The sequence below is a fragment of the Megalopta genalis genome, chromosome 5 (assembly GCF_051020955.1).
Source record: "Megalopta genalis isolate 19385.01 chromosome 5, iyMegGena1_principal, whole genome shotgun sequence".
Lineage (NCBI taxonomy): Eukaryota > Metazoa > Arthropoda > Insecta > Hymenoptera > Halictidae > Megalopta > Megalopta genalis.
In genome coordinates, this window is record NC_135017.1 from 11,418,273 (window position 1) to 11,444,197 (window position 25,925).

The 25,925-nt window shown below is 45.3% G+C and overlaps 1 protein-coding gene across 15 annotated transcripts in view; it reads right to left on the bottom strand.

Annotated features, from left to right (window-relative positions):
• The window catches only part of dnc (phosphodiesterase dunce), a 540,449-nt gene that overhangs the window by 64,024 nt on the left and 450,500 nt on the right, over positions 1–25,925 (bottom strand). Inside the window, exons 1-2 of one of the 15 annotated variants that reach the window (XM_076521365.1) lie at positions 18,343–18,712; positions 1,992–3,234 (exon numbers count right to left, since the gene is read on the bottom strand). The exons of the other annotated variants lie outside the window; for them this stretch is intronic. Coding sequence (XP_076377480.1) covers positions 1,992–2,215 — 224 coding nt within the window. The 5' untranslated portion in view covers positions 2,216–3,234; positions 18,343–18,712. Of the gene's footprint in view, positions 1–1,991; positions 3,235–18,342; positions 18,713–25,925 lie in introns of those variants that run through there. 15 annotated transcript variants of the gene reach the window in all.

The following is a 25,925-nucleotide window of genomic DNA, read 5'->3' on the forward strand; positions in this document are numbered from 1 at the left end:
ATCTGAAAATAGAAGTTTCGAGCTTTAATTTAAACAAATAGTCATCTTCGTGCGATGATTTCTCGCGGAGTTATCGTCGGTCAAAGTTGACCGATTTTTATCGAAAATTGTTCTATGCTTTAATTATTCTGAGCGGTGTATTTATAAATATTTCGACAAACAGCCGGGCATGATCGGCAATTAATTAATCGAACGATTACCGATTATCATCGAAGTCTATCAAGGCTTTATCAGCCACGATCGTTCACAGCCAGTGGTCAACACTCGACACCTCATCGGTCAGGAGTTATCTGAATCTCACTCGAATCCGTTCCCAGAAACCGCCTATCGCTTTTATCGGTCGCGATTAAAATCAAGAAAAAGACAACGCAATATGTGACTGGCTACTGAAAATGAAAAGCCGATTCGTGGGAATCGGTATCGATTGGAGAGCCTAGTGTACAGTGGCTGCAAAAAGTTATCGTGTAATAAATTAACGATTTTCGGCGAATTATGCATGCTTGTACTGTTATCATTTCTAGAGGAGAAATTATTTCGAGGAAATTAATCTACACAGCTCGAAAGTGGAGGATTCAAGCTTCAAAATTATCTCTAGCAGGTATTCCTGCGATTTTTTTACACGGAGTTGCAGGTGTTTTAATAATGATATTTCTTGAAAGAATTCTTGATCGCTATTTTAACGCTGGCGGTACAATTTTCATTCAAATTGCGATAAAGCGAAGCAAAAATATCGTAGAAGAGATTTTTTAGACTCTTTGGAAAGCGGAAACTCCATTCTTGACCAACAATGTAGTTTCAATTCACAGAAAAATTTTTCTAGTCGTCAGAAATATGTGACTTTGAGAAAGTATGAAAACTGGCAATTTTTGGTTTCCTTTGTCTGTGTTGCGCTGCAGAATTTTTTCGACGAAACAACCCAGGGATACTGAAAGTGCAGAATTCAGCCTTTAAAACGAGTCTAGATAGAATTTCGTACGTTTCTACTACGCTGTGTTACAGCAGTTCAAATATCGACACTTTTTGACGCAAAACTTGATGATCGCTATTCCTATGCCGGCGGCAGTCTTTTCATTCAAACTGCGATAAATCGGCAAGAAAAAATTGCAGACCAATTTTTATGGACACGTTGGAAAGCTGAAACTCCATTCTTGAACCAGGTGGTAGTTTCAATAGAGAAAAAAATTTTTTAACTTCGCTGAAAAGTTTGAACCTGAGCTATCAGAAAAATTGACTAGCTTTCCTTTTCTGTCTGTATTTCACTGCAAAATTTTTTGTTGAAAAAAACAGTATAGGGATCCTAAAAGAGCAAATTTCATGCTTTAAAATGAGTACAGGTATATCTCTCTGCGATTTTTTAGCATGGAGTTACAGCAGTTCAAATATCGACATGTTCCCAGGCATGACATATTAGTCATTATTTTGTTGGCGGCTGCACATTATTCACTCAAACTGCGATAAATCAGAGCAAAAAAATCATAAATCAGTTCTTTTGGTCTCGTTGGAAAGCTGCAACTTTACTCTTGACACCTACTGTGGTACTAGTGGAGAAAAAAATTTTCTGAACTGCACAAAAAAGTTTAAACCCCAGAAATCATCAAAATTGACTATTTTTGCTTTTCTGCCTGCATTTCGCTGAGCAAATTTTTCCGAAAAAAATCCTCTAGAGATACTGAAAGCCCAGACTTCGCGCTTTAAAACAAGCATAGACAGATCCCCCTACGATTTTCTGTTGCGGAGTTTCGTCGTTCCAAACACGGACAACACGTGAAAACTGGTAAATTGGGTTTGCAGCGACTTCGAGTGGTCACGGGGATGCCTAAGACCGCCAAAAATCTGGCGTTCATTGGTCAGCAAACAAACCCTCGTTAGACCCAATTCACCGCGCCCTCGGAGGTCTGTAGCATCCTCGACAATTACTAAACTGGCTGGCGACTGATCGTCGACCTCGATTCGACAGACCGCGGCTCCCCCTAGAATCATCATCCACTTACAAGTCTCTCTTCGGCGGCGACTCGAAGTTCTGTTCCCAGAAGAGAGGCTTCCTGGACGAACGCAGCCGGAGAGCGGAAGCGGACAGTGTCCGAGGCAGCCCCCCCGAGGTCCCGATGCCACCCCCGGCGCCCAACGACGGCGAGCTCATGCCGGCGCAGCATCTCTTCAACCCGCCGGACGACTCCGTGAACTCCATCAGCCCTCCGCTGGAGCCAGACATCATTAGACTGGCCTGTTCCACCTCACTTTACTGCACATTTCCCTCGGACCTTCCCTTGCTCCTTCATTTTTCACCAGATTTCTGATCGAGGACACTATCCACTACACCCAGGAGTCCCTTAGATCGAAGGCTTCATAGGGTGCACAGGCTTCTTGACACTTTGCTACCAAATAGACTTCGTCGAGCAGAGTGGATCCTCTATCTAGACCTAGGACTCTGGTAATTTGGGACTTCCGAGTCCTGGTTGATCGCTATTCGTCTTCTAGGACCTAGCAGAGGATTCACAATTTTGGACCACTTCTCCTAGATGTTCCCTTGATCGAAGTTTTCATGGGATCTACCAGATCCTTGACACTGTCACATAGGAAACAGACTTCGTCCAGCCGACTAGATCACTGATCCTCTATCTAAACCTAGGATCCTGATACTTTGGACACTTTGGAATCCTGTTCATTGGCCATTCGTCTTCCAGGACCTGACAAAAGCTCCAACACTTTGGACAGCCCCTTCGTCTCAGCGAAGCGTGTCCGTAGCGAGTCTAGATCCCTGGTCCAGATCCCTTGTCTCAATTCAAGTGCTCAGAGACTCCCCCCGAAGCGACGTGAGAATAGAAGCTTCGGGTAATCCAGGTGTTCGCGTAGGAGGAAGGATAAATTGGCTGGCCCATCGAACTTCGTGGAACAAGGGGGAGAAGTTTGCTCCGGATGAGCCCCTGATAATGGAAGAGGCTCCCAAGGCCAGCCGGATCGTGACCAAAGACCACCTTGGCCTCGCGCGTGCTGCCGCCCAGCTAAATCATCATCGGATCAACGAAGCTGCTGTCGCTGGTCGACGATCCTGGCAGGACACTGCACACCGCGACGAGCTGCAACGGTCGCCGATGTCCTCGTCGCGCCGTTCGCGGAACGTCACTGGGCCGTCAGACGGTATCGTCCAGGCACTTCGGACGACACGGTTGCGAAACTTTACGGCGCGAAAGCGCGGAACAGCGCAACAGTCTCGACAGAGCGCACTCGGCTCGACTGAAACACCCACCACACTTTAATCCCTTTTGTTACGCGACGCCGACGGCGAATCAATCGCGCGTAGATTTTTGTTTACGCGGCCGCCGCCTCCCATTAGGACGATTGAATTTCAAAGGGACTGGCCTCCAGGCTGCGATGCACGCGTCGGGGAGACGCGTGGGCGTCGGGACACCGGGCGGAGCGTCGCGGCGCGGCGCGACGCGGTCAAAGCGAGACACCGTCCGCAATCATTCGAATACAAGTCCGGTCCGTCGCTGAAATTGCCGTCGTCCAGCGCGGACCGACTGAATAACGCCCGCGCGTCCGGCACCGCCGGAAACGAGACAATTTCGGCGACGTTTCGGCCTAACGACGCGACGCTGCTCCTTTCAATTCCCCGATAAATCGCACGGCAAACTGGCCGGCGCTGAAACCAGCTGGATTTCACGGTTTCGTGGATTCGGTGAGCGGAGGGCAGAGGACCCGGTTACTGTGGCCTGACTTTTTATGATTAACTCGATGTTTATGGATCGAGGCGTATTAAATCTTTGGATTTTTGTACTTTGCTCATGCTGGAACGCGGAGATTTAATAAGAAAAATTCGATAAATATGGAGATAATTATTTCTGAGGATAAACCGAGGGCACAGTGCAGTAATGTCTCCCTAATTGTCGCCCAAATTGTGCACTAAAATGGACAATTTGGGAAGTGGAGATACGATTATTCGAGCCTTGTAGCTCGTCTTTTTATAGTTGTTGATAATTTGTAACTATAAGAACAAACCGGAAGACTCGAATAATCGTATCTCATCTTCCCAAATTGTCCATTTTCGTGGACAATCTGAGCGTCAATTAGAGAGACATTGTAACTGGTTACCGGCTCCACTGACCTGCGCACCTGCACGGCACACCTTTTGCGACGACGATAGAAATAACAATGTAGAAATATAAAGTGGAAAATTTAAAAAATGATGGCGTTTTCGAGGAGAATTTATCGTTCTGTTGTTGCGAAAGAGACTGTAAAATCGAGGGGAAAAATCACTCCGACTTAATTGCGACATCGTGTCATCGAAACGGATACGCCGGCGAGTAGATTCACGAAGTTTGAAGTGAATCGGGATCCTAAGTACCATGATCGCGAAGTTACTAACCGGATAATCGTCGAGTGTACCATTCAGAAGTGTCCAGGCGGATCTCAAGATCTCGAGATCCACTCAACCGATTGGCTGGAAGCTTCGCGCGCACCTGGAGCACAACTGGAGCACAGCTTTCGCGACAGCTGATGGTATTATTAGAAATTAGAATCGAGAATCTCAGAAATGACGGCGCGTCGAATAAGCAAAGCGTGAATTTCTTTCTGCAATTTTACGAAGAGCGAGACGAAAACCGTGAAACGAGAACGGAACGTTATTTTGACATAATTCCGCGACCGTTTCATAGTAAACGGTGCGCTTCCAGCATGCGGAAAGCTTGAAATCGAAATCGTCCAAGCAGGTCCCGAGTGCCACGATCCTCGAATTCGAACGTTCCGGCGAACTTCGAAGCCGAGAAGCCGGCCCTGATTGCGGAGCTACGCGACTCGATGAGCGCCGATTGATTTAATCAAGGGAGTTCGACGTTTTATTTACAGTATAGCGGTGCTATAGTTGGCTCCGCGAGGGAGCAGCGACATTAGAGTAGGACAATGGGGGATCAATTTCGCTGTTGCCCATTAGACGAACTGGGGCAAGTACCAACTTAACCGAATGAAACTAATTAGGCTAGACCGGCGTACTTGTTGGCGTCGCGACTCTTCATCTTCGAAGTTAAACGACGCGATAAAGTGGGACGTAAGCTCAAAAGCCGCCGAAATTTATCGACGGATTTTTTCGATGAAATTGCCTGTCTTCGCGGGAACTGTTTCGCGTTCGAACACGGCGAAGCTGTGATCCAGCGACGGACAAGGAGGAACGTCTTCGAAACAATTATCGATCCCCAAATTTTTCTGTTGTAGTTAGCGATATTAGAAAAATGTTTACACGATAAATTTCTGAACATTTTTCTGTTATAGTTACTGCTATCAGAAAACTGCTACCATGTGTGTGCGTGACGTATTTTTAAACATATTCCTTCATTCGAGGGTGCACTTGCGAACAAAAGTTAAGAAACCTCGCGTGTCGTTAACATTTAAGTAAAATTTAATGTTTTGACAGATATAAGGCTTATATTGAATGAAAAGTATCTACAAAAGAATTTACAGCGATGATGATGATGATTATTATTATTATTATTAGTTACTTATATTGCAATAATGTTTTACCTAGTGCATACGACGAATAGAGAAAACAAAGAAAAATAAAAGATAAAGTAGAACTTTAAAAAAGAAGTTCTTTCTGAACTCTTGTCCGTTACTGTACATTATAATAAAAATTGTACGAAGTTTAAAAACATCTCAGCATCGTTATAAAATAATATATATTATAATATAATATACTATAAGATAATATATTATAATATAGTACACTATAATATAATATACTATAGGATAATATACTATAATATAGTATACTGTAATGTAATATACTATAATATAATGTACTATAATATTCCATAATATACTATAATATACTATAATGTACTATAATATACTATAATATTCCATAATATACTATAATATAATATACCATAATATAACATACTATAATATAATATACTATAAAATATACTACAATATACTATAATATACCATAATATACTATAATATAATATACTGCAATATCGTCATAAAATAATCCAGAAAATAACAAAATAATCTAGCCCCCCTCCGCGTTAAAAATCAGAACGGCGACGAGGAAAGTGTTCCGAGTCGTACAACGCGGCAGCAATTCGACGAATCGCCTGCACATTAGCTCAAGTGAATTTTTATTCGTAGCTCTCCTGGAATATCTGATGAATTTATCCAGTCGAGGATTAACGAGCGCGAGGATCCGCGAGGAAAACGGATGCGTTAGCGCGTTGTCTCGCGAGAATTGCACTAGGCCACCGTTGTCTGAACGGCAGCGGGAATCCGAGAGGGAATGAAGCGAGGAGGAAGAAACGTGCACGGTTCATTGTCTCCGAACGAATGATCTCGAATTCCGTCGCGGCGTTTCAGAGACTGGCGGCGCGCCGTTGCTCCCGGCGGTTCTGTGAAACAGCCACCGGAGCTAACGTTCGAAAGAATTGAATTATTCACCGGGAGAGATATCGCCTCGCGATCGTTAAATCGTGCATGCATAATCCGACACGCGTCTATGCGACCTTCGCGATTTTTTTCCCGGTCAGTAAATATTTGCATGCTTACGAATCCATCGGATGCACGCCAGTGTCGTTCGGCCTCGAAAACTGGCCGAAACTCGCGATTCGAACGATCTCCTCGCGTAAAATAGACCATTTTTTAATAGAATTTTTTAATGCAATTTTTGTATGAATTTTTTGTACACGATTTTCATTGAAAATATTCGCCCAATTAAATGCAATATCATAAAAGAAAATTTGAACCATATTCTAAGCAAACATATAACATTTATCAACATCCGTGAATTTGTTTGTAAATTTTTTTGCACCGGTTGAGACACTGCAGGACAGTACAAGCTACGACGAAGAATTTTCGTGAACCAATATTTGCAAAATTGCGAACTTTGCGGATGCTTTTATTCGCTCTAGATTTTTTACCGAATCTGTCGCGTCGTCGAGTACGAATATTATTCTATTTTTTCGTCGGTAAACCAGGCGACGGATTTTCACGAAACATTGCAGACTTGTTCGCGCGTGTTCAAGCAATACTCGTGAATTTTTTCGAATCGTTGGGACGATCGTTGCGAAGGTAACGGGATAAAATAATTTTGGCCGGCTGTCGAGGCCGAACACGCCGCCGCCGGTGATTTGTACTTGATCGTCGTTTTATTTCCAGAGGCTCGCCGCCGGCTGGCAAGACGGCATTTGCAAAGGTTGAATGAAAATCAACGGCGATGGGAGATTCGCGAAAGAAATTCCCTGGACGTCGCGCTCTAAACCCGGCTGATTACAAAATGCATCTCGTAATGCGTCTCTCTATGCGCCGAAGGAGAACCGGAGGAGAGAAGCCTGACCTTTCCACCCGTCGAGAACTGACGCAATCCGAGTGGAATCCTCTCCAACTCTTTTTGCAAACCGCTCCAGCCGGCCTATAAATACATTCAGATCGTTTCCGGTCACCGGAGAGGTACACGACACTTCCGAATGCACCGCGCGATTCCTTTGTTCCGCTGAATAATTTTCGAATCAATTTTCCGACGCTGATGAATTTTAAATTAGTTCTAGATTGGAGCGCAAAAAATTCGAGGAAATAGAATATCCCCGCCCCCCACCCCCCAAACACTCCTCTCCGCCTCGGCGTTGCCTTCAACTTTTATGTTCATCGACTTTCTTTTTTTTTAATTAACAATCTTTTTCAACGAATTCGTCGGTCAGCTTCGACCGTACGTTTTCATAAACTCGCGCGAACTTTAATTGAAACGCAACTTTTTAATTACGTGCTTTCATTAAAAATCGATTCTTGAGAGCTTTCCGCGTCCAGAGATTTTCTACGAAATTTCTACGAAGTTTCGAACACGGGTTAAAAAGATGTTGCAGCAACAAAACTGGCGGAAACGTTCGATCGAAGTCGGTGAAAACGTTGAACCGCGCGATGGAAGTTCTAAAATCTCAAATTATAAAAAGTTCGTGATTGAAGCGAAACGTTTCAATTGTCTAATTTTTTAAGAATCTATTCTTTAGTTTTCGCGAGCGAGAAAATCGTGCAGCAGCGAAATCATCGAAGACATTAAATCGAAATGTAACTTTTTAAGTGAATAATTTAAAAGAAAAAATGATTAAGCGAAACGCAAAACAGTAAAACCTTCGGAAGAATTTAAAAATATTCTTGTACTGTTCTCGATTTAGAAGAATCAAATATTAATTTAAATCTCGTTCGTTGCAACCGCAGCAGAAAATCGTTGTTCCGTGTAAATAATGTTCGTTGCAATAGTTCGTTGCGTAGTCAAGCTGTAGCAGCGAAACTGTCGAAAATTAATTGAAATTCGAGTATGGAGATCTAGCTCGTGCCTCCGTTTATTCTTGGCAACCTGCAGAACTTCGCGCGCGCTTTATGTAACAATAAACGTCGCATCTCGACGGGCTGCATGTCATCCTAGGAGCCAAACGAAACTACCCGAGTGCAGTGTTTACATAACAAGGAGCACCTACAGGGAGTTCCAAAATTATTGCGCGAGCGGGAAATGAGGGGTTCCTGAGATCATTTGAAGCAACTTTTTCCTCAGCGAAAATGCGATCCGCGGCTTCGTTCACGAGTTATTAACGAAAAACGTACGGCGCCACGCCCTCGCTCGTTCTCGCTCCGCCCTCGCTCTCTCATTGGTCACCGTTTTTCGTCGATAACTCCTGAACGAAGCCGCGGATTGTATTTTCGCTGAGGAAAAAGTTGCTTCAAATGACCTCAGGCATCTCTTCTCGCTTGAACAATAATTTCGGAACACCCTGTACTATCGTTTTAGTAATTTCTCGGTTCACTGCTTCGCGAAAAAGAAGCGCAACTGATAAGCGTAATCTATCGTAGCGACACGGATTGTCATCGCGTGAAAATGCAACATTTTCTCCCGCATTGTTTAACAAAGAAAACGCATTATCGATGCAACGTGATCGAACGTTACGAAACATCCTAACCATACTTAATATTTCCTATCCTCGAGAGAACGTTGCGCGATGAACGCAACGTGTGCAAACATCATTGAACCTAACCACGGCTAATAATATTTACCGCGATTAAAATTTCTTCTGTATGCACGTCCGCCGCGAAGGTCACTATCGTGCGAGTCGATGACAATGTTGTTGCAAGTGGAAACTAACCGGACGGCTATTTCTGCCGCGAAGATTGCAGAGGAAGCAGAAATGATGTAACGGAGAGTAATTAAATGGTTAATGCGCTGGGTAATTCCGTCTGAAGGAGAAAAAGATTGCTGGAATATCGATTAGCCGGTATACACAGGGTGTCCCAAGAATGTCTCGCAGTCCGGAAAGGAGAGATTCCTCGGGTCATTCGAAGTAACTTTTTCCTCAGCGAAAATGCGATCCGCGGCTTCGTTTACGAGATATTAACGAAAAACGCTGACCAATGAGAGGCGAGCTCATCTGGCGCGAGACGGCCGAGCCAATCAGCGGAACTGGGCTTCGTTCGCTCGCCCGTGTGCTCCGCCTTGCGCCAGCAGAGCTCGCCTCTCATTGGTCAGTGTTTTTCGTCAATAACTCGTAAACGAAGCCGCGGATCGCATTTTCGCTGAGGAAAAAGTCACTTCAAATCGCCTCAGGAACCCGCTATTTCCCGCTTGTAGAATAATTTTTCCAACACCCTGTATATATTTCCACCAACTCGAGATTTAATTTAACACCGTAATGAAGCTTCTCCGGCGTTCCTTTCCCACGGGAAGCGGGCCACGCAGTCGGATAACAAGAGAAATCACTTCCCTATCAGTTATACCGTCGCGATAACACTGTATTACCGATATATTACGATAAACGCGACCCTCGAAAGGCTTATCACGCTGACGAAATTCGGACACTGACGTAAACGCGGCGACGAGTGACAACGCATCCACGCGAGACAGACCGTCCGACTCCGTTGTTCTTCGATTCGGCGCGCATCGTCGAAGGTCGGCTCCGTTCTTATTCCGCCGGAGAATGCCGGGAGAAGATGATTTCGGGCTCCGAATGCGAAATAACAGCCGAAGTTTGGCTCTACACGGCGCTGGGATCACGCCGATTTTCTCGGAAGAGACTCTCTCTCTCTCTCCTCTGATCGACGAAGTTTCTCAATTTTTAATGGCTAAACACGAGTCGCGGCTTCCGCCAGGAAAGTCTACGGGATATCGGGAGAGAGCTTATCGGCTCGGATCAGCGAACTTCGATAATGTCTACGTGCGACTGCTTAATTCCGTGCTTCGTGCGACCGGCTTTACGGCGAGCTAATCGATCCGCGCGCTCCAAGAACCATCTTCGAACAATAAGAAACGGGAAACAATGCCTCGGTCGATTCCGGCGAGGACTATTTTCGCACGAGAGAAAACGAACACGATCGGCTTATGTTTTTCATTTGATGGATCATTTTTGTGCACGGAGACGGGAAGAATAATTTCTCGGTTTATCTTTTGTGTTTGGAAACCGGTTTTGTGCGAGAGAAGACAAGAGAACAATGTCTTGATTTCTTCGTTCGAGAACAATTTTTTCACAAGAAAAGACAAAGGAACAATGTCTCGATTGATTTCTTGGTTCGAGAATAATTTTTGCGCAAGAAAAGACAAAAGAACAATGTCTCGGTTAATCTTCTGCATTTGAAAACTATTTTCGTAAAAAACCAAAGTCAAAGAACAATATCTCGTTAATCTTTTGTATATGAAAACCAGTTTTGTACAAAAAAAAATAATACAAATCGACGGCTCAGTTAATTTCTTCATTCGAAAACCACTTTGGATCAAAAAAAGCACAGGAAACAATAGCTCAATTATTTTTCATAATGGAAAGGCACCTTTTTACGAAAGAAAAATAGAAAACAGCGGCGAAGTTAATTTCTGCATTCGAAAACTATCTCCGCACAAAAAGAAAACGAAAACAAAAGAAAAATGTCCCAGTCGATCTTTCCTATTCGAAAACCACTTTCGCGCAAGAATAAACGCGAACAACGTCTCCGACTTTTTCCCTCTGAAAACTGTAAATCGATTCGACTGTATCGCGACTACTCGTTCAGCAAATAAACTATTCAGATCATGAATTCGAAACGCAACAAAGGGATTTCCTCCGCTTGAAACGACCGGCACCGAAGCAACTTCGAAGTCGGATTCGATTAAACGTCAATTGCAGGCAATTGGCCGTCGCGAATAGTTACCGCTCGCGCGGTGCTAATTGTTATTAATACGAATATTCCATTACACAAATGAGCCAACAGCGATCCGTACTAGCCACCGGTGCTTCGCGTCCCCCGCCCCACCCCCTTGCAGTGCAATTGTTTTTCAATTATGTCCAGATCAAGATGCGAAACATCGTGCGAAACGCACGGGAATTTCGTCGGGGAGTTACACGTAAACCGAATTTAATTCAACTTCGAATTAGCTCTCTGCCGGCTGGCTTGTTATTTTCCGCCCCAATAAGCTCCAGTTAAGACTGAATTATTTCGACGACCTCCATCGCGGATCCCTGCGAGTCCCGCACATAAATTCAGTTTCTCACGTGAGCTCTTACCTCGGTTACTATCCCGCTAGCGGGGCACTTGTGTCTGCTACAATATCATGGACCTAGCCTAACCTATCCGTTCCCGGAATTTATCGAACTTCTTAAATCGTTCTGATTTTTCATATCGGAATCCAATGTATTTACGAGCCGTTCGCCGTGCCATTATCTTCGCAGTTGCAACGATCGGTATACTTCCCAAAATGGTATCTTTAAAAATGAAAATTGTAAAAGATCTTTTTAAATAAATTTATGTTTACCGCGCGCCGGAACTGTGTGCACTCGAACGCTTAATCATCGACGGCCAAGAGAACATTTTATATTCCGATCCGAAAGAACGGAACAACGTTCATATACTTAACGGGTTATTATTAGAAAGCTCGGCGCGACAAGAGGTCAATATTGACGTCAGTCTCTAGGTAAATAATTAGTAAACTCGTTGATATTCTAAATTTCGAATTGGCCGCGCGAATTGTCCGCCGCAATCGTCTGCCACACGTAACAGTCCGATAGATTTATTAATATTCGCGGTAACGCTGTTTAGGCGAACGATTATTAAATCTGTCACCGCTCCAAATTTCAAATCAACGGATTTCAAATCCTTTGCTATTCGACCGCGATCGTTTCTAATGCGACAGTCCGGCGTACAGTAATGTCTCTCTTATTGACGCTCGGATCGTCCACAAAAATGGACAATTTGGGAAGAGGAGATACGATTATTCGAGCCTTGCAGCAACTCGTGACTATAGTAATGAACCGCAAGGATCGAATAATCGTGTCTCCTCTTCCCGAATTGTCCATTTTCGTGGACAATCGGAGCGTCAATCAGAGAGACATTACTGTAATCGTTAGCGTCGCTTCTAGAAAAATAACGAATTAAACTGCTCGGAATTGAAACGATCTGTGCGCCGTTCGCAGCTGAGCGAGACAATTAAATGGCTCGCTGCTCCGAACGTCCGATAAAACGACGAGAATAATCCAGGTATCTGGCAGTCTCTCGGACGGGACGTTGTTGCTATTATTCTTGCACGGTGTTGCAGCATCTCGCAGACAATGTTCTCGAGGCGGACACGTCACAGAGTTTCCCCAATTAGATTGAAAAATCACGTCGCGTCATCCCGCGCCGCGCGGTACGTCACGGGAGGAAGCACTTAAATCCCGATTGCGCGCGGTAATCGGCAGAATCGAGTTCGCTGAACACGCGGGGACCATCAATCAATTTATTCTTTCCCGGAAACGTAACAGGCGAGCCGAGTTCGCGCGTGCATGGACGAGGGGCGGGCGGCGGGGATCGATTTCCGTGAGGTAACGACGGATTTCGTCGCGCGCGGCCCGAACGAGAGAAGGCGCGACGACACGTTACGCGCGGACTGACGAACCGTGACGAAACGGAACGTCTTGATCGGGCACGACGTCGACGCGTTCAGCGATAAGCCGGTTCGATTCACCGATCAAATGCACGGCGCACATGATAGGGGGAGCCGAGAGATTAGGGGAATTCCAGTACCGAAACCGGAGCACCCTTCTGTGCACGCTGATAACGAGATCCCGGCGATACGCGCATGCCTCCAGAAAATTGTGCGCCGCGAAGGGACCGGCGAACGCATCGCGACGGGACAAAAAACAGGCTAATCGGCGCGAAACGCTGCGTCGAAAGTGCGGAGCAACGTTTTTCCGTAGATCGCCTCGTTTCGGAGGAAACTCGCCTCGAAGATGCACTCGGCGGTAAGTGGAAAAGGGACAACAATTTTCCCCCCTTCGCAATTATTCGATTTTTAACGTCCGATTTATTTCGAATGCGTCAGCTGCTTTCCATGAAAATGTTCGTCTCTTTTTCGACGCGACTGCGAGGACACTGATGAATTTCTAGCACGTGCGATCCGTGTGAACGACGATGACAAAACCGTGCCCTAAGTCACGGACGAAGATAGCCGTCGATACTCGTCAGTAGCCGTTCTGTCTCCTGGCAAGCAACCGAACCGGCGAAATTATCCTAAACAAAGCCCGGGAGCTTGTTTTCCCGACAAAAGAAACGCGTCGCGAGAGATCTCCGACGGTGAATGAAATAGGAATCGAATGCACGGGGTTTGCCGAAGCGAATTAATTAGAGCAAGTGCATGCAATTCCCGGTAAATCCTGCGGTTCTTATTCATGATTTACGGCGTGTTCTCGTACTCTCGATGGGTTTCGTGTTAGAAGGGGGCGCGCCGATTATTAAGTGCTCGAAACAATGGATCGGGAAGTCGGTCGACTGGTCGCGATGCCTTCGATGCGACAGCGCTCTGATGCGAACTTCGTTCAACTGGTTGGAACTTCATCGAGCCGGCTGAATCAAACAGGTCCGCGTATCTATAGGCAGCAAGTTCTCCCTAATTGACGCCCAGATTGTGCACAGAGAAGTGGACAATTTGGGAAGAGGAGATACGATTATTTTATAGATATAAAAACGAGTATAATAATGTAGCTGTATAATAATATAATGACTCGAATAATTGTATCTCCCCCCCCCCTCTTCTTAAATTGTTCATTTTCCCAAATTGTCTGAATCAAATACTTATCGTGGTCTACTCTGACATAAATCCTAGCTGAAACTTCATCGAACAGGTTCAAACTTCATCGAACAGGTTCAAACTTCATCAAATAGGTTCAAACTTCGTCGACCAGGCTCACATAAAATTTAGCAGTCTATACTCAAGCTTGATCGAATAGCTACTACAAACTTGATCAAGAAGTTTCAAACTTGATTGAACATGCTCGAACTTCGTCGAACAGTTCCATACATTAATACACGTCCGAATCCAACTTTTACCGTCTCTTCTAACACGAATTCTACGAGCTTAGACTTAAATCTCAAACATGATCAAGCACAATCAAACGTTAACCAACGATGTCAAACCAACTCGATATAAATGATCGAAAGCCGAATTTTGACATACTCTAACAGAAATCCTAGCAGTCTACGCTCAAGTTTGATCGGATGGCTACTGCAACCTTGATCAAAAAGGTTCAAACTCGATCGAACAGCTTCAAACTTCGTCGAACAGTTTCATACATTGATACACGTCCGTGTCCAATTTTTACCGCCTCCTCTAGCGCGAATTCTACCAGCTTAGACTTAAATCTCAAGCATGATCAAGCATAATCAAGCATAATCAAACGTCAACCAATGATACCAAACCAACTCGATATAAATAATCGAAAGTCGAACTCTAACATACTCAAACATAAATCCTAGAACAGATGCACACTGATCAAACAGGTTTGCACTTGATCAAACAGAATTAAACAGGTTCAAATCTCGTCAAACAAAGTTCACACAATATTACATATCCGAATCCAATTTTTACCGTCTCCTCTAGCACGAATTCTCTACCCCAGAGCTTAGACTTGAATCTCAGACATACCCAAAGCCAAACAAGCGTCCACCAACAAGGTCAAACGAACCCGATAAAAATCGTCGAAAACCGAACCTCCTGCAATCGGTACCCTGACAACTGAACCATTTCAGAACCAGAATTCCGCGCCCAGACGATAAGAAACGTCCTCGAACAAGACCTAAGTTGCAATTAACGAGATTGCTTAGGAAAGTTCTCGCAATCGAGCCAGTTCCCCGGCAGCTCGACCTGCGCGTGCAATTTCCCGGCCCGGTCGGAGTTCGCGCGAACACGTCCGCGCCTCCGGCTGCATCCCTGAAGCCCTCGCGACTAATTTCGACTCCGCTGCAAACGAACCGAACTTTCGGACCCTTTTTTCCCCGAAGGAACTCGCGTCTGCTAATTGAATTGCGGTCCGGCGAGGGGTGGAGCATTCAATTACCGCGGCGTCTCGATGTCGAATTAACAGGCCCCGACGCGGTCAGAAGTTTCCTCCACGCGCCTCACGGTGTTGCCGAAAAATGCGCCGAACCGTCGGCGGAAAAATCGCGCGGCGTCGATTAAAGAATATTTCGCCGTTTTCCCATGAATATTCAGAAAATGGGTCGCGATTCTGCGCGATCCTGTGCAAAAAAAAAGACGGAAAAAAAGAGAACGGAGCCAGCGGAGCACACGTACAAAATACCATAAATATTCAATGTCTCCCGTGTGACACGTACGCGCTGCATATTTATGAAGCATTGTTCCGTCCCGTGGAAAACAGTGCGAGCCCCGATTCGCGTTCGGACCGCGACACCGTGTCCGCATCGGGGACGCGTTGAGGCACGGGAGATGGGCCGCCGTTGTCCCGCGATGGGCTTTTAATCGTTCCGATCGGTCCCCCCCGTCCCGCCGCGACGACCCGGTGTCAATAAACTCGGCGAGCAGCGCCGCCGATTTGCATTCGTCCTCTCGAACGCGGCCGCGTTTTCGTCGCGCGCGACGAAAAAACGCCTCGCTTGCCCGGTTGTTTGTCTCGTTATGCGAGCCGGGTCTACGAATCGAGCATAAGATTAGCCGTGGAGCTGGTAGAACGTCTTGCTTCTTATTCGCCGTAAATAATATTGATTTATCGACTGCCCCGGGACAAGTATGGAACAAGTTCGACAGGCTACGCGGCGCACTGGAATAACAAACGCGCAACAGAACGGTTTTCTTCTCGACGCTGAGAAGCGGACTTAGCCTTACGATGCAAAATTACCGGGCCCGCAGAATGTTCCACCGCAAACCCCATCCCATCCAATATTCCATGGCGAGCGATCAAAGCGATGCCCCGCTCCACTGTTCTTTGACACGCGATGCTGACCATAACTTCTAACCCCATCCGGTCAACAGGATCTCCATAAAGGGACGCATCGTAACCCCCGAGCATCATCTTTGCCCTGTCCCCTATTTCGATCTAACGCAGGGGACTATTTCCCGCGCTGATGACCGCAGCGGGCTGGAAAGTTCATTTCGCCGGTGTCCTGAGTCCCGAACGCTGAAAGCCGCCGGTGCTGAACGGCGTGTCCTCTAAGTGTCGTTTCGGACCTGTGCTCTGTCCTGAACCTAAACGACTATTTACGAAGCGAAAGATTAGAGCATGGAAAGAACGAAGAGAGAAGGGAAAATTATTTCCATGGGCTGACAAAGGGGCGACTTAAGCCCTGAAGAAGGAGGCTGCTTTTGGACGAGCTATCCCCTAAGTATCATCCTTGTTTTACGAGTTTATTTCGACCCAAGGGATTACAGTAAATTCTCCCTAATCGACGCTCAGATTGTACATAGAAGTGGACGATTTGGGAAGAGGAGATACGATTGTATTATGTTTTTATAGCGACCGATTGTCAACGACTGTAAAAACGAGCATCGAGGCTCGAATGATCGTATCTACTCTTCCTAAATTGTTCATTTTTATGCACAATCTGAGCGTGAATTGGGGAGAATTTACTGTATTTTTCGTGTCGAACAATCTCATGGACTGAAAATTAATTTTTATCGATTACTTTACTCGATGGATATTGAAGGAACATCAGCTTTCAGCAGCTCATCTTCCAAATCTTATTTTGGAACTGTACTCTCTCCTGGATCTAAAGGTCTCTTTTAGATGACAAAGATAATGTCTTGAGAGAATGGAGAACTGTTGGAAAACATGTCTACTGTTAGAGAACGTCAAGAACACCATTTCTGGATAGCTTGTTCCATAAGTATCAAGCTTGACTTATCCCCAAAACATCAGCCTTGTCCTGATCTCTAGCCAGAGTCTGAAATATTGTCCTTCGAGCAAGAGATTATATCCTCATCAGAGTCAACGAGCATCTAAAATGCTGCAAATTGATGGCTGTTTTTAGCACGTCCTCTAAGTGACATTCTTTCCCTATCCTCTGAGCGTCATCATTATTCTATTCCCTATTAGGAACACAGAATACAGTTCTTAAAACAGTAGCTTCCAAAAATCGTGACACTTTAGACTGGCAATTATAAACCTCTTAAATCCTAAAACCTGAAGACGACCATTTTTGAATAGCCTATTCCCTCGGTATCATGCTTGATATATCCCCTAAGTATCAGCCTTATCGTATCCCCTATCCTGGACTCGAAAGACAGTACTTAACACAGCAGCTTCCAAAAATGATGACACTTTACACCGGCAGTCGATAAATGTCCCAAATCCTAAAACCTGAAGACCACCAGATCCGCCTAGCTAAACCCCTCGGTATCCCCTAAGTATCAGCTCCATTGTATCCCCTATCTTGGACCCGACCACACAGTTCCTAAAACAGTACCTTCTAAAAATCTTGACACTTTACACCGACGGTTAATGAAAGTCTCGAATCCTAAAAACTGAAGATTACCAGGTCCAACTAGCCATTCCCCTCGGTATCCCCTAAGCATAAGTCTTAATATATCTCCTATCCTGGACCCGAAAGACAGTACCTAAAACAGTACCTTCTAAAAATCTTGACACTTTACACCGACAGTCAATGAACGTCTCGAATCCTAAAAACTGAAGACCACCAGGTCCGACTAGCCAATCCCCTCGGTATCCCCAAAGTATCAGCCTCATCGTATGCCCCATCCTGAACCCGAACACACAATTCCCAAACCAGCATCCCCCAAAAATCGTGGCACTTTCTATTCTCACTGAACAATCATCTAAACTCCGAAAAGCCAGGAGTCACACCACTTCCGTCTATCCCCTAAGCATCGTCCCCTAATCCTCGGCCACTGCCTACCCGACCCTACGAGACAGTTCCCGCAAGCACATCGTAAAATTCGCCAATATTCCCGCAGACATGGAAGGTGCACTTAGCAGCCACTTAGGGCAACAGCTCATGATATCCCCGAGGCATAGCAGCCGTCCTCCGTCCACTCGGTCACGCAACTCCCCGTTCCAAGCACGAAGTTCGGCCGGCCAGTCCCATTGAGGGATCGAATCGTGCGGCTGCTGATCAGCCTACCCCGAGGTCCGGATACGGTGTCCCTAAAGCCGTCCCAGGTGCGACAGCTCGGCCGCCGGTGAGTTTCGGTGACACAAAGAGAGAGAGGATCTGACGTCACAGGCCGACGACGGGGGCCTCGCGGCGGCAGCGGCGATGCGCACGTTTGTCACGCGAGCCCGTGACGCGTGATCCCCGTGTGGTTGCGTGATCGCGGCGAGACCATTGACTATCGATGACGGGCCATCGATCGGTCCTGTTACGCGACCGAGCGCGCCTCTCCGCCGCGATAGAGGACGAACGGAACGCGGCCAGCGTGACGCGTGAAAACCGGAAGTTGCCGCTTTGAAGGGTCGCCGGGGCTGGCGTCGCCGGACACCTCGTGTTCGACGCGACGTCCAACTGGCCAGGGTGTTCTGGTTTCGCAGAGATTTCACTGTGTGCCGGAGCCGGAACGGCCGGGAGGGGGCAGAGCCACGATTTGCGCGGGAAACTTGCGCGTCGTCCAGTCTATCCTCTCTATCTCTCGCTCTCACTCTCTATCGCTCTTTCTATCGCGCCAACCCACTCTCTACCGAGAATCTACAGCGGCGGCCATGTACTTACGTGCGCCTTTTAAAACGGTATAACTTTGTTCAAACTGGACTAGACGGCTTGAACTTTTTCTTTTCCAGGCGACGGAAGGATTGTTAGACGACGACGTTTCTAAAATTTTCCTGTTACAGTCTCCCTAACTGACGCCTTAGATTGTCCACAAGAATGGCCAATCTGGGTAGAGGAGATGCGATTATTCGAGTCTCGCAACTCGATAGCTTCGCAGCTTTTATAGTTGCTGACAATTCGTAACTATAAAAACGAACCGCAAGGCTCGAATAATCGTATCTCCTTTTCTCAAATTGTCCATTTTTCTGGACAATCTGAGCGTCAGTTAGAGAGACATCGCTGTACTTTGCATGACAAAAAAGGAATAACTCATGTTCTCCAATTTTCTCGTTTTTAAACTCATAGTAAGAAGTTGGAGAACATAACCTTGAAGTAACCTTGAAACAACTCATGTTCTCCAACTTTTTCGTTTTTAAACTTATATAAAAAGGTTGGAGAATATGAGTTATTTGTTCTTTTTGTCATGCCAAGTGATAGCAAAATATTAGGAAGGCGTTATTAGTCGTCTAATGTCATCTAAAAAAGATTCGAGTCATTTAGTATAGTTCTTGTTTAGTATTTGTTCCTCGAGTCTACGTAAGTACATGGCTGCCACTCCTCCCTCTCTCTCCCTCTCTCCCCAATCCACTCTCCATCTACCTTCGTGTCTACACGCCGCCGTCTACATAGCCGACCCTCTTCCTCCTGCTTCCTCGCCCTCCGGCTCATCCTTTTACCCAAATACTAGTCTCAGGTAGCCTAAGCCCGCTTTTAGCATCGCCAAGAGGCTTCATGATTTTTTGGCTGCCTCCGCTCCGCCTGATCTTGTTTGCTCCGCGCTGCCAGCTCTGGGATAGATCTCCTCCGCTCGCAATTCCCAACACGTAGCAACACGTTTCTTGTGCAACCCGCGGGCTTCGTTTGAATTTCTAGGTTCGGCCAGCCTGAGGACGATTTCCGTTGCCAGACGCTGCTCCGGCAACGGCTGAGTGGCTTCTCTCGGGGATATCGATACGAGTGCTCCGATATCTGGAGTTTCCCGCTTGTAAATCGCGAGTACGCTCGCTTGGATAAGCCTCGAGTCTTCGAGCTTTTTAAGTGGTTCTCACGTCGAGTCGCGTGCAGCCGGTGTAAACAGTCTTCCGTCGGACACGTTCCGAAACGGTGTAACTTTTTCTGGACTGGACCAGGGGAATTGCGGTTTTTTGGAGATTACTGGGGGACTTGTTCGCTCTAGATCGACTGAGATAATTTTGGAAAACAATTTTTTAGACATTTTTTAGTCAATTACTTCCTCTAGTATCCCAACAAAATTTATATGGAGCGTCCGAATTATATAAAAGTTATTTATTCTGTTTTAAACGGTGTACGAATACTTTTTACATCCACAGCAATTCCCACGGACTCTGAACATTTTTAATCTTAAAAACCTCCTGCATGAATCATTTTACGAGTGCGTTATCGATACGGAATCCACTCAATATTGAAATTGTCAAGTCATCATATTCTCAAGTGGTCTTTTCATAGTTCTTTTCGCCTCTGGAAATTTTCAATTTTGATTTCATCGTATACAAATCATACGGCAAATATTCTATCGACAAATAATTGCAAATCCAGTCACTATTACAATTTTCAAGTCGTCAAGTCTTCAAGTAATATTAGCAATTTTCCTCCAGCAATATTCAATTTCGATTTCTTCGAATACAAATCATTCGACAAATATTCTATTCACAAATAATTGCAAATCCAGTCACTATTACAATTTTTGAGTTGTCAAGTTTTCAAGTAATATTAGCAATTTTTCCCCAGCAATATTCAATTTCGATTTCTTCGAATACAAATCATTCGACAAACATTCTATCGATAAATAATTGCAAATCCACTCACTATTACAATTTTTGAGTTGTCAAGTCTTCAAGTAATATTAGCAATTCTCCTCCAGCAATATTCAATTTCGATTTCTTCGAATACAAATCATTCAACAAACATTCTATCGACAAATAATTGCAAATCCACTCACTATTACAATTTTTTAGTTGTCAAATCTTCAAGTAATATTAGCAATTTTCCTCCAGCAGTATTCAATTTCGATTTCTTCGAATACAAATCATTCAACAAATAATTGCAAATCCACTCACTGCTACAATTTTTAAGTCGTCAAGTATTTCAGCAATTTTTCCCCAGCAATATTCGATTTCTTCGAACGCAAATCACTTCGCAAATATTCTATCGACGCGGAATCACAAATCCGGTCTCTAATAAAATACTTAAGTCACGTTTCCAAGTCGTATCCGCGTCAAGTCAGACACAGTCCTAGGTTCTAGAAATTTTTAATCTCGGAGCCTGCTCGCCCACGTATCATTCCGAAAATATTTTGGCCTTTGACTCTCGGATCCCCGCGAACTCTCGCGGACCAGCCAAAACCCGTACCGGGATGACATTTGAGAAATCGCATTCCCCGCGGAACGTATTGGATATTTGAGGTGCATCAGCTGCGAATATAAATAGGGCGCGCGTGGTCGCGATGCGAATGTCTGCCTGATAAATAACGCGTTTCAATTGGATCGCTGCTCTCGAGTATACGCCGATGTATCAAGGCTGCGCAACAGCCAGTCATAGGAGCTTATGATCGTCCGTGCATCTCGGTGCCGCAGCGAATCGCAAATAAATGGCCGGACGATTGTTCCGCGGACCGAAGAAGTAATTGTCGTGAATCAGTTCTGGCCGACGACGGTTTTGTGCTCGCGGAAAGGAAACTATCGAAGTCCCGCGCTTTCAGCGGTCCATTCTACTTCTGTCTCCGTGGCCGCGTGTTGCGCCTGCATTTTATTATCTCCGAGGCTCCTTTTACTCCCGCAGCTTCTGCCAGATCAGCGCTCCTTTCAGGCAACTTCTTCCCCGCGCTCTCATCCGGCGCTTTGGACACTGTCACTTTTTAACTCAACGTTTCGATACTTCCCGGACTCATCTGCTTCCAGTCTATCTTTCTCAACCTCGATTTCCTTCCCAGCCAGCTCCACGAGATTCTTAAAACTGTCTTACAAAGGCTGAAGTGCTCGAAACTGCTCGATCTGGACGATGTGCGATATTTCGTAGATTTCGATGAAATTTCCGTCATTAAACGCGCGAATTAATTTTCAGAAAAATGTGCGACGTGTCGAGGCAACTCGTGTGCATTTTTCAGAATTTTATCCGATTTTTAGGTTGAAGAACCGGGACGGGAGAAATGAAAATACCCCCCCAAAAAACGCAGGCTTTTTGTAGAAATTGAACGAACGCCGTGTACCATAATTTTTACAAGAACAACGCATTGTCATAATAATAGGTGTCCGGAATGCTTTCGTATTGCTTCTCCATTTGAAGCGGCCACAGTTAGAACAATAAATACCGGTTTCCAATCTCGGCTATGTCCGTCGAAAATATTTCTCGTTCGACCATGGCGCACCGAGCTGAAAAATTCGAAAAAAAATTCTGGGACCACCGTTCTGACAACAAAGTCGTTGCCACAGAAATATGGCACCGCACGTGCTCATTCGACTTCTGCAGGTATCCCGCATTTTCGCGGGCGTCTCTTTCTGTTGCAGTTCCTTTCGGCCGCGCCGATTATACCGCACGCGAGAGCCCCGAATGTTTCAAGAGAATTCGCGTCAGGCGCGCATTTACGCGAGCAGAAATCGGGAAACATAGCGCCCGAAATGTTTCTATCCTATTTTCGGAATCGATTTCGAAGAATTCGAGCTTCGAAAACGACGGGAATCCAATTCGAGCGTATCTACCTACCGAAATGCAATACCGCCGGCGATCGAACTGTAAACAAGCGTTTAATCAAAGGCAATATTAACGTCTGGCGGCACGGTGGATCGCCGGTGATCGCTGTCCCGATCGATGGAAATCCCGTCGGAGGCACGCGCGACATTTTATTTCAGGTGTCATTCAGTCATCGCGGCAACCGGCGAACAAATACGTCCGTTGAATGGGAAATGTCGGAGGGCCATGCCGATCGGCAGCGTTCATCGAAAATTCAATGAATTTTCATATTGCACCGGCGTCCCTCTCGCTCTGCAACGTGCCACGGGCATCTTTAATTAACACGAGTCGCTCGAAATGTTTAATAAACAGGCCCGCGAGACGTGTTCGATCGTTCCCTCGAAATAGCCGTGGAAACCCCTTAAATCAGTTTCAATTAAACCAAATGAGCGCGTGGAAATTAAAATAGGTGGTGTGCTGATTCAAGCGACGTCCGAAGTTTTCCACGAATTAAATCGTTTTTTTTAAATCTGTATCGCACGTCTTGAATCATTTGAATTAGATGTCGGCGTTTTTTTTAAATGTTATACAAAATGTTACGAATAACAGAAAAACCGTAAATATAATGTTGAGAAGCAATGAAAAGAATAAGAAACGGTGAAAAATGTGACAAAGTTATGTACGAGAGACGAATTAATTGCAAAAATTAACATCGCCTGCGAAGAGAATCGAGAAAATCACATCAACGATAAATTCGATAAATTCGATAATAAATTCGACAATAAATATAAAATCAGAAATCAAGTATTTCGGTGATAAATTCTTAGTAAAGCATTTACGAACTTTTTATTATACGTAACATTTCAGTCTCATTTTTATTTGTAGAACACACTCACAGAGAATGTACGGAAAAATGCGCGACACCCTGTATAGGTGCGAACGCAAAACATTTCACAAAATACAGAAAATCGATTTTGAGCGAGTTACCGGGCCCTTCGTTTCGTGTCAATTACAAAATCAACGGATCAAAGTGCATTTAAAAAAATCGGCACCCTTAGACCAATAACATTGTCCCAAAATATAAGTAGAATTAGCATAAGTGCACGACAATCGACACACAAGCCGATCCCGAATAAATGTCCACTCGACCAAAGCCGGAATCAGCCGACAATCCGAATTTTCGGGCGAACTCGGCCGAGCAATTTTTTCGAAACGCGAGCGCGTCGACAGGCAATTTGATCGAGCGCATTTTAATCCGCGCCAATAGAAAGAATCATCGTGGGGAATCGGAGCAATGTTAACCCAATCACTCAGAACTCGATAACGGGGCGGCACATATTCCATTACACTTGATTAATTGCTTCCAATTTGAGCCGTTCACCGGCCGTACTTTATCGGCGTATCCTTTATTCCGCGTATCACGTTTTCGGGTTGTTTGTTCGTTCACCCGGAACGTGAATTGTAATTGTTCCGGGGCGCGTCGCAGCGTACCGGCGATGCTTTTGCGCCCTTGCTTTCTCCTTCTTTTTCTTTTTTCTTTTTATCGTACGGTGGAACAATAATCGAGCGAAGCTAACAGTCCGACGGGAGCATGGTTACTACGGTGTCTCGGACACCATTCGCGCGACAGTAATTGCCACGTACACAGCGTTCGTCGGAAACGACTGTCTCGACGTCGAGGAAACGGCAGTTGTCTCAACGAATGCGCCAATCGCATTAATTCCCTGGATTCTTCGAGCGTACCTACGCTGGCCGATCGGAAAATGGCCGACCCGAGGAATTCGAGGCGATCGTGAGTCAGTGTCGTTCGTCAAGGTCCCCGCGGACACTTACATCTTAATGCCCCTAATGACCGGCCACGATAAAAACAGTCGTCATTTTTTCCGTGGAACGATCTCGTGCGTCACGTGTACCTTAACAACTGAATTCTGTTCGGAGGGGACTATTTTTCTCGGACCGATCGACGATTCGGCTCCTTGTCGTCGCGTCTCGCCCCGCGGTTTATTAACTCGTGAAATCTGCTCGGAGACTTCCGGGCCACCCGGTACAAGAATTCCACGCAATCCGCGGACCAAGACATCCAATTGCTGTCAACAATTCCATTAAATCGTCGCGAGCCTCTGCGGAACGTAGTAATTAACCAGGCTCCCGTTTGATTGGTCTCATTATACGGGGTCAAGGGGGCCGCGGGAAAAAAGCCCTCGTAAATAAATAAATTGCCGAGCAAAAGGAGAGGCATTATTGGAACCTGTTCCGCTCGGTTGCCTTTGTCTCTACGTCGTCTCAACGAGCACGCTAACGAGCAGTATTGCAATGATGTTATTAACCGTCGATGCCATGGAAATATGTATTACGAACGGCTGTGCATTATTTTACAATAATTACCGCGTGGAGCATCGTGGGTGGTTTCTTGGGCTGGGTCAAGATAGACGTACGGGTCGGCCAGGTGAAACGATTGCCATAAGAAATTGATTAGGTCAGTGCCAGGGACGATATTCTGGTTTAAGGTACCTTTGGGGACCTGGTTAGGCCATAGTCGAAGGATCAAAGACCTATGGGAGTGTTTAATCAAAGCAGTGCTGGAGTGCTGGATATGGCACAGGTAGATCTCAATTTAAGATATTTAAAAATCCTGGTTGGGCTTGGATCCTAAGTTGCTAAATATTGATTTGACCTGATTAATAATTATCTTAGAGTCCAGTCATGGTACGATCGAATGGGTGCTGTGACCTGTGGGAGGGTTCGATCGAAGCACCCTTTGGGACGAAGTTAGGTCTCAATTTAAGCTACAGAAAAATCTTAGTTGGATCTGGATCTTAAGTTGCTAAATACTGATTTGGTCTGATTAAAAATAGTCTTAGAGTCAACCATAAGAGTCCAGACACGATGTAATAAAAAAAACTGCTATTACTTGGCGGAGATTTAGGTCAGAACTCTCTTTGGGCCTATGTTAGGTCCCACATTAAGCCACTTAAAAATCCTAGTTGTAATCGCATTCGACATTATCTCCTATTAATTAGGTCTGCTTAAAGTTCAATCTTAATCCTCCAGACATGACATAGCCAAAACGAAATGCTATGTTATAAAATAGGATCAAACAAATACAGGTCTATTCGTAGATTTACCCGTAGCCAACCTAAAAACCTCGGTTGGCGTTTAATCGAGATATTCCCTACACACCGGTCACGTCCAACTTTTTAATTGAACAGTTTGAA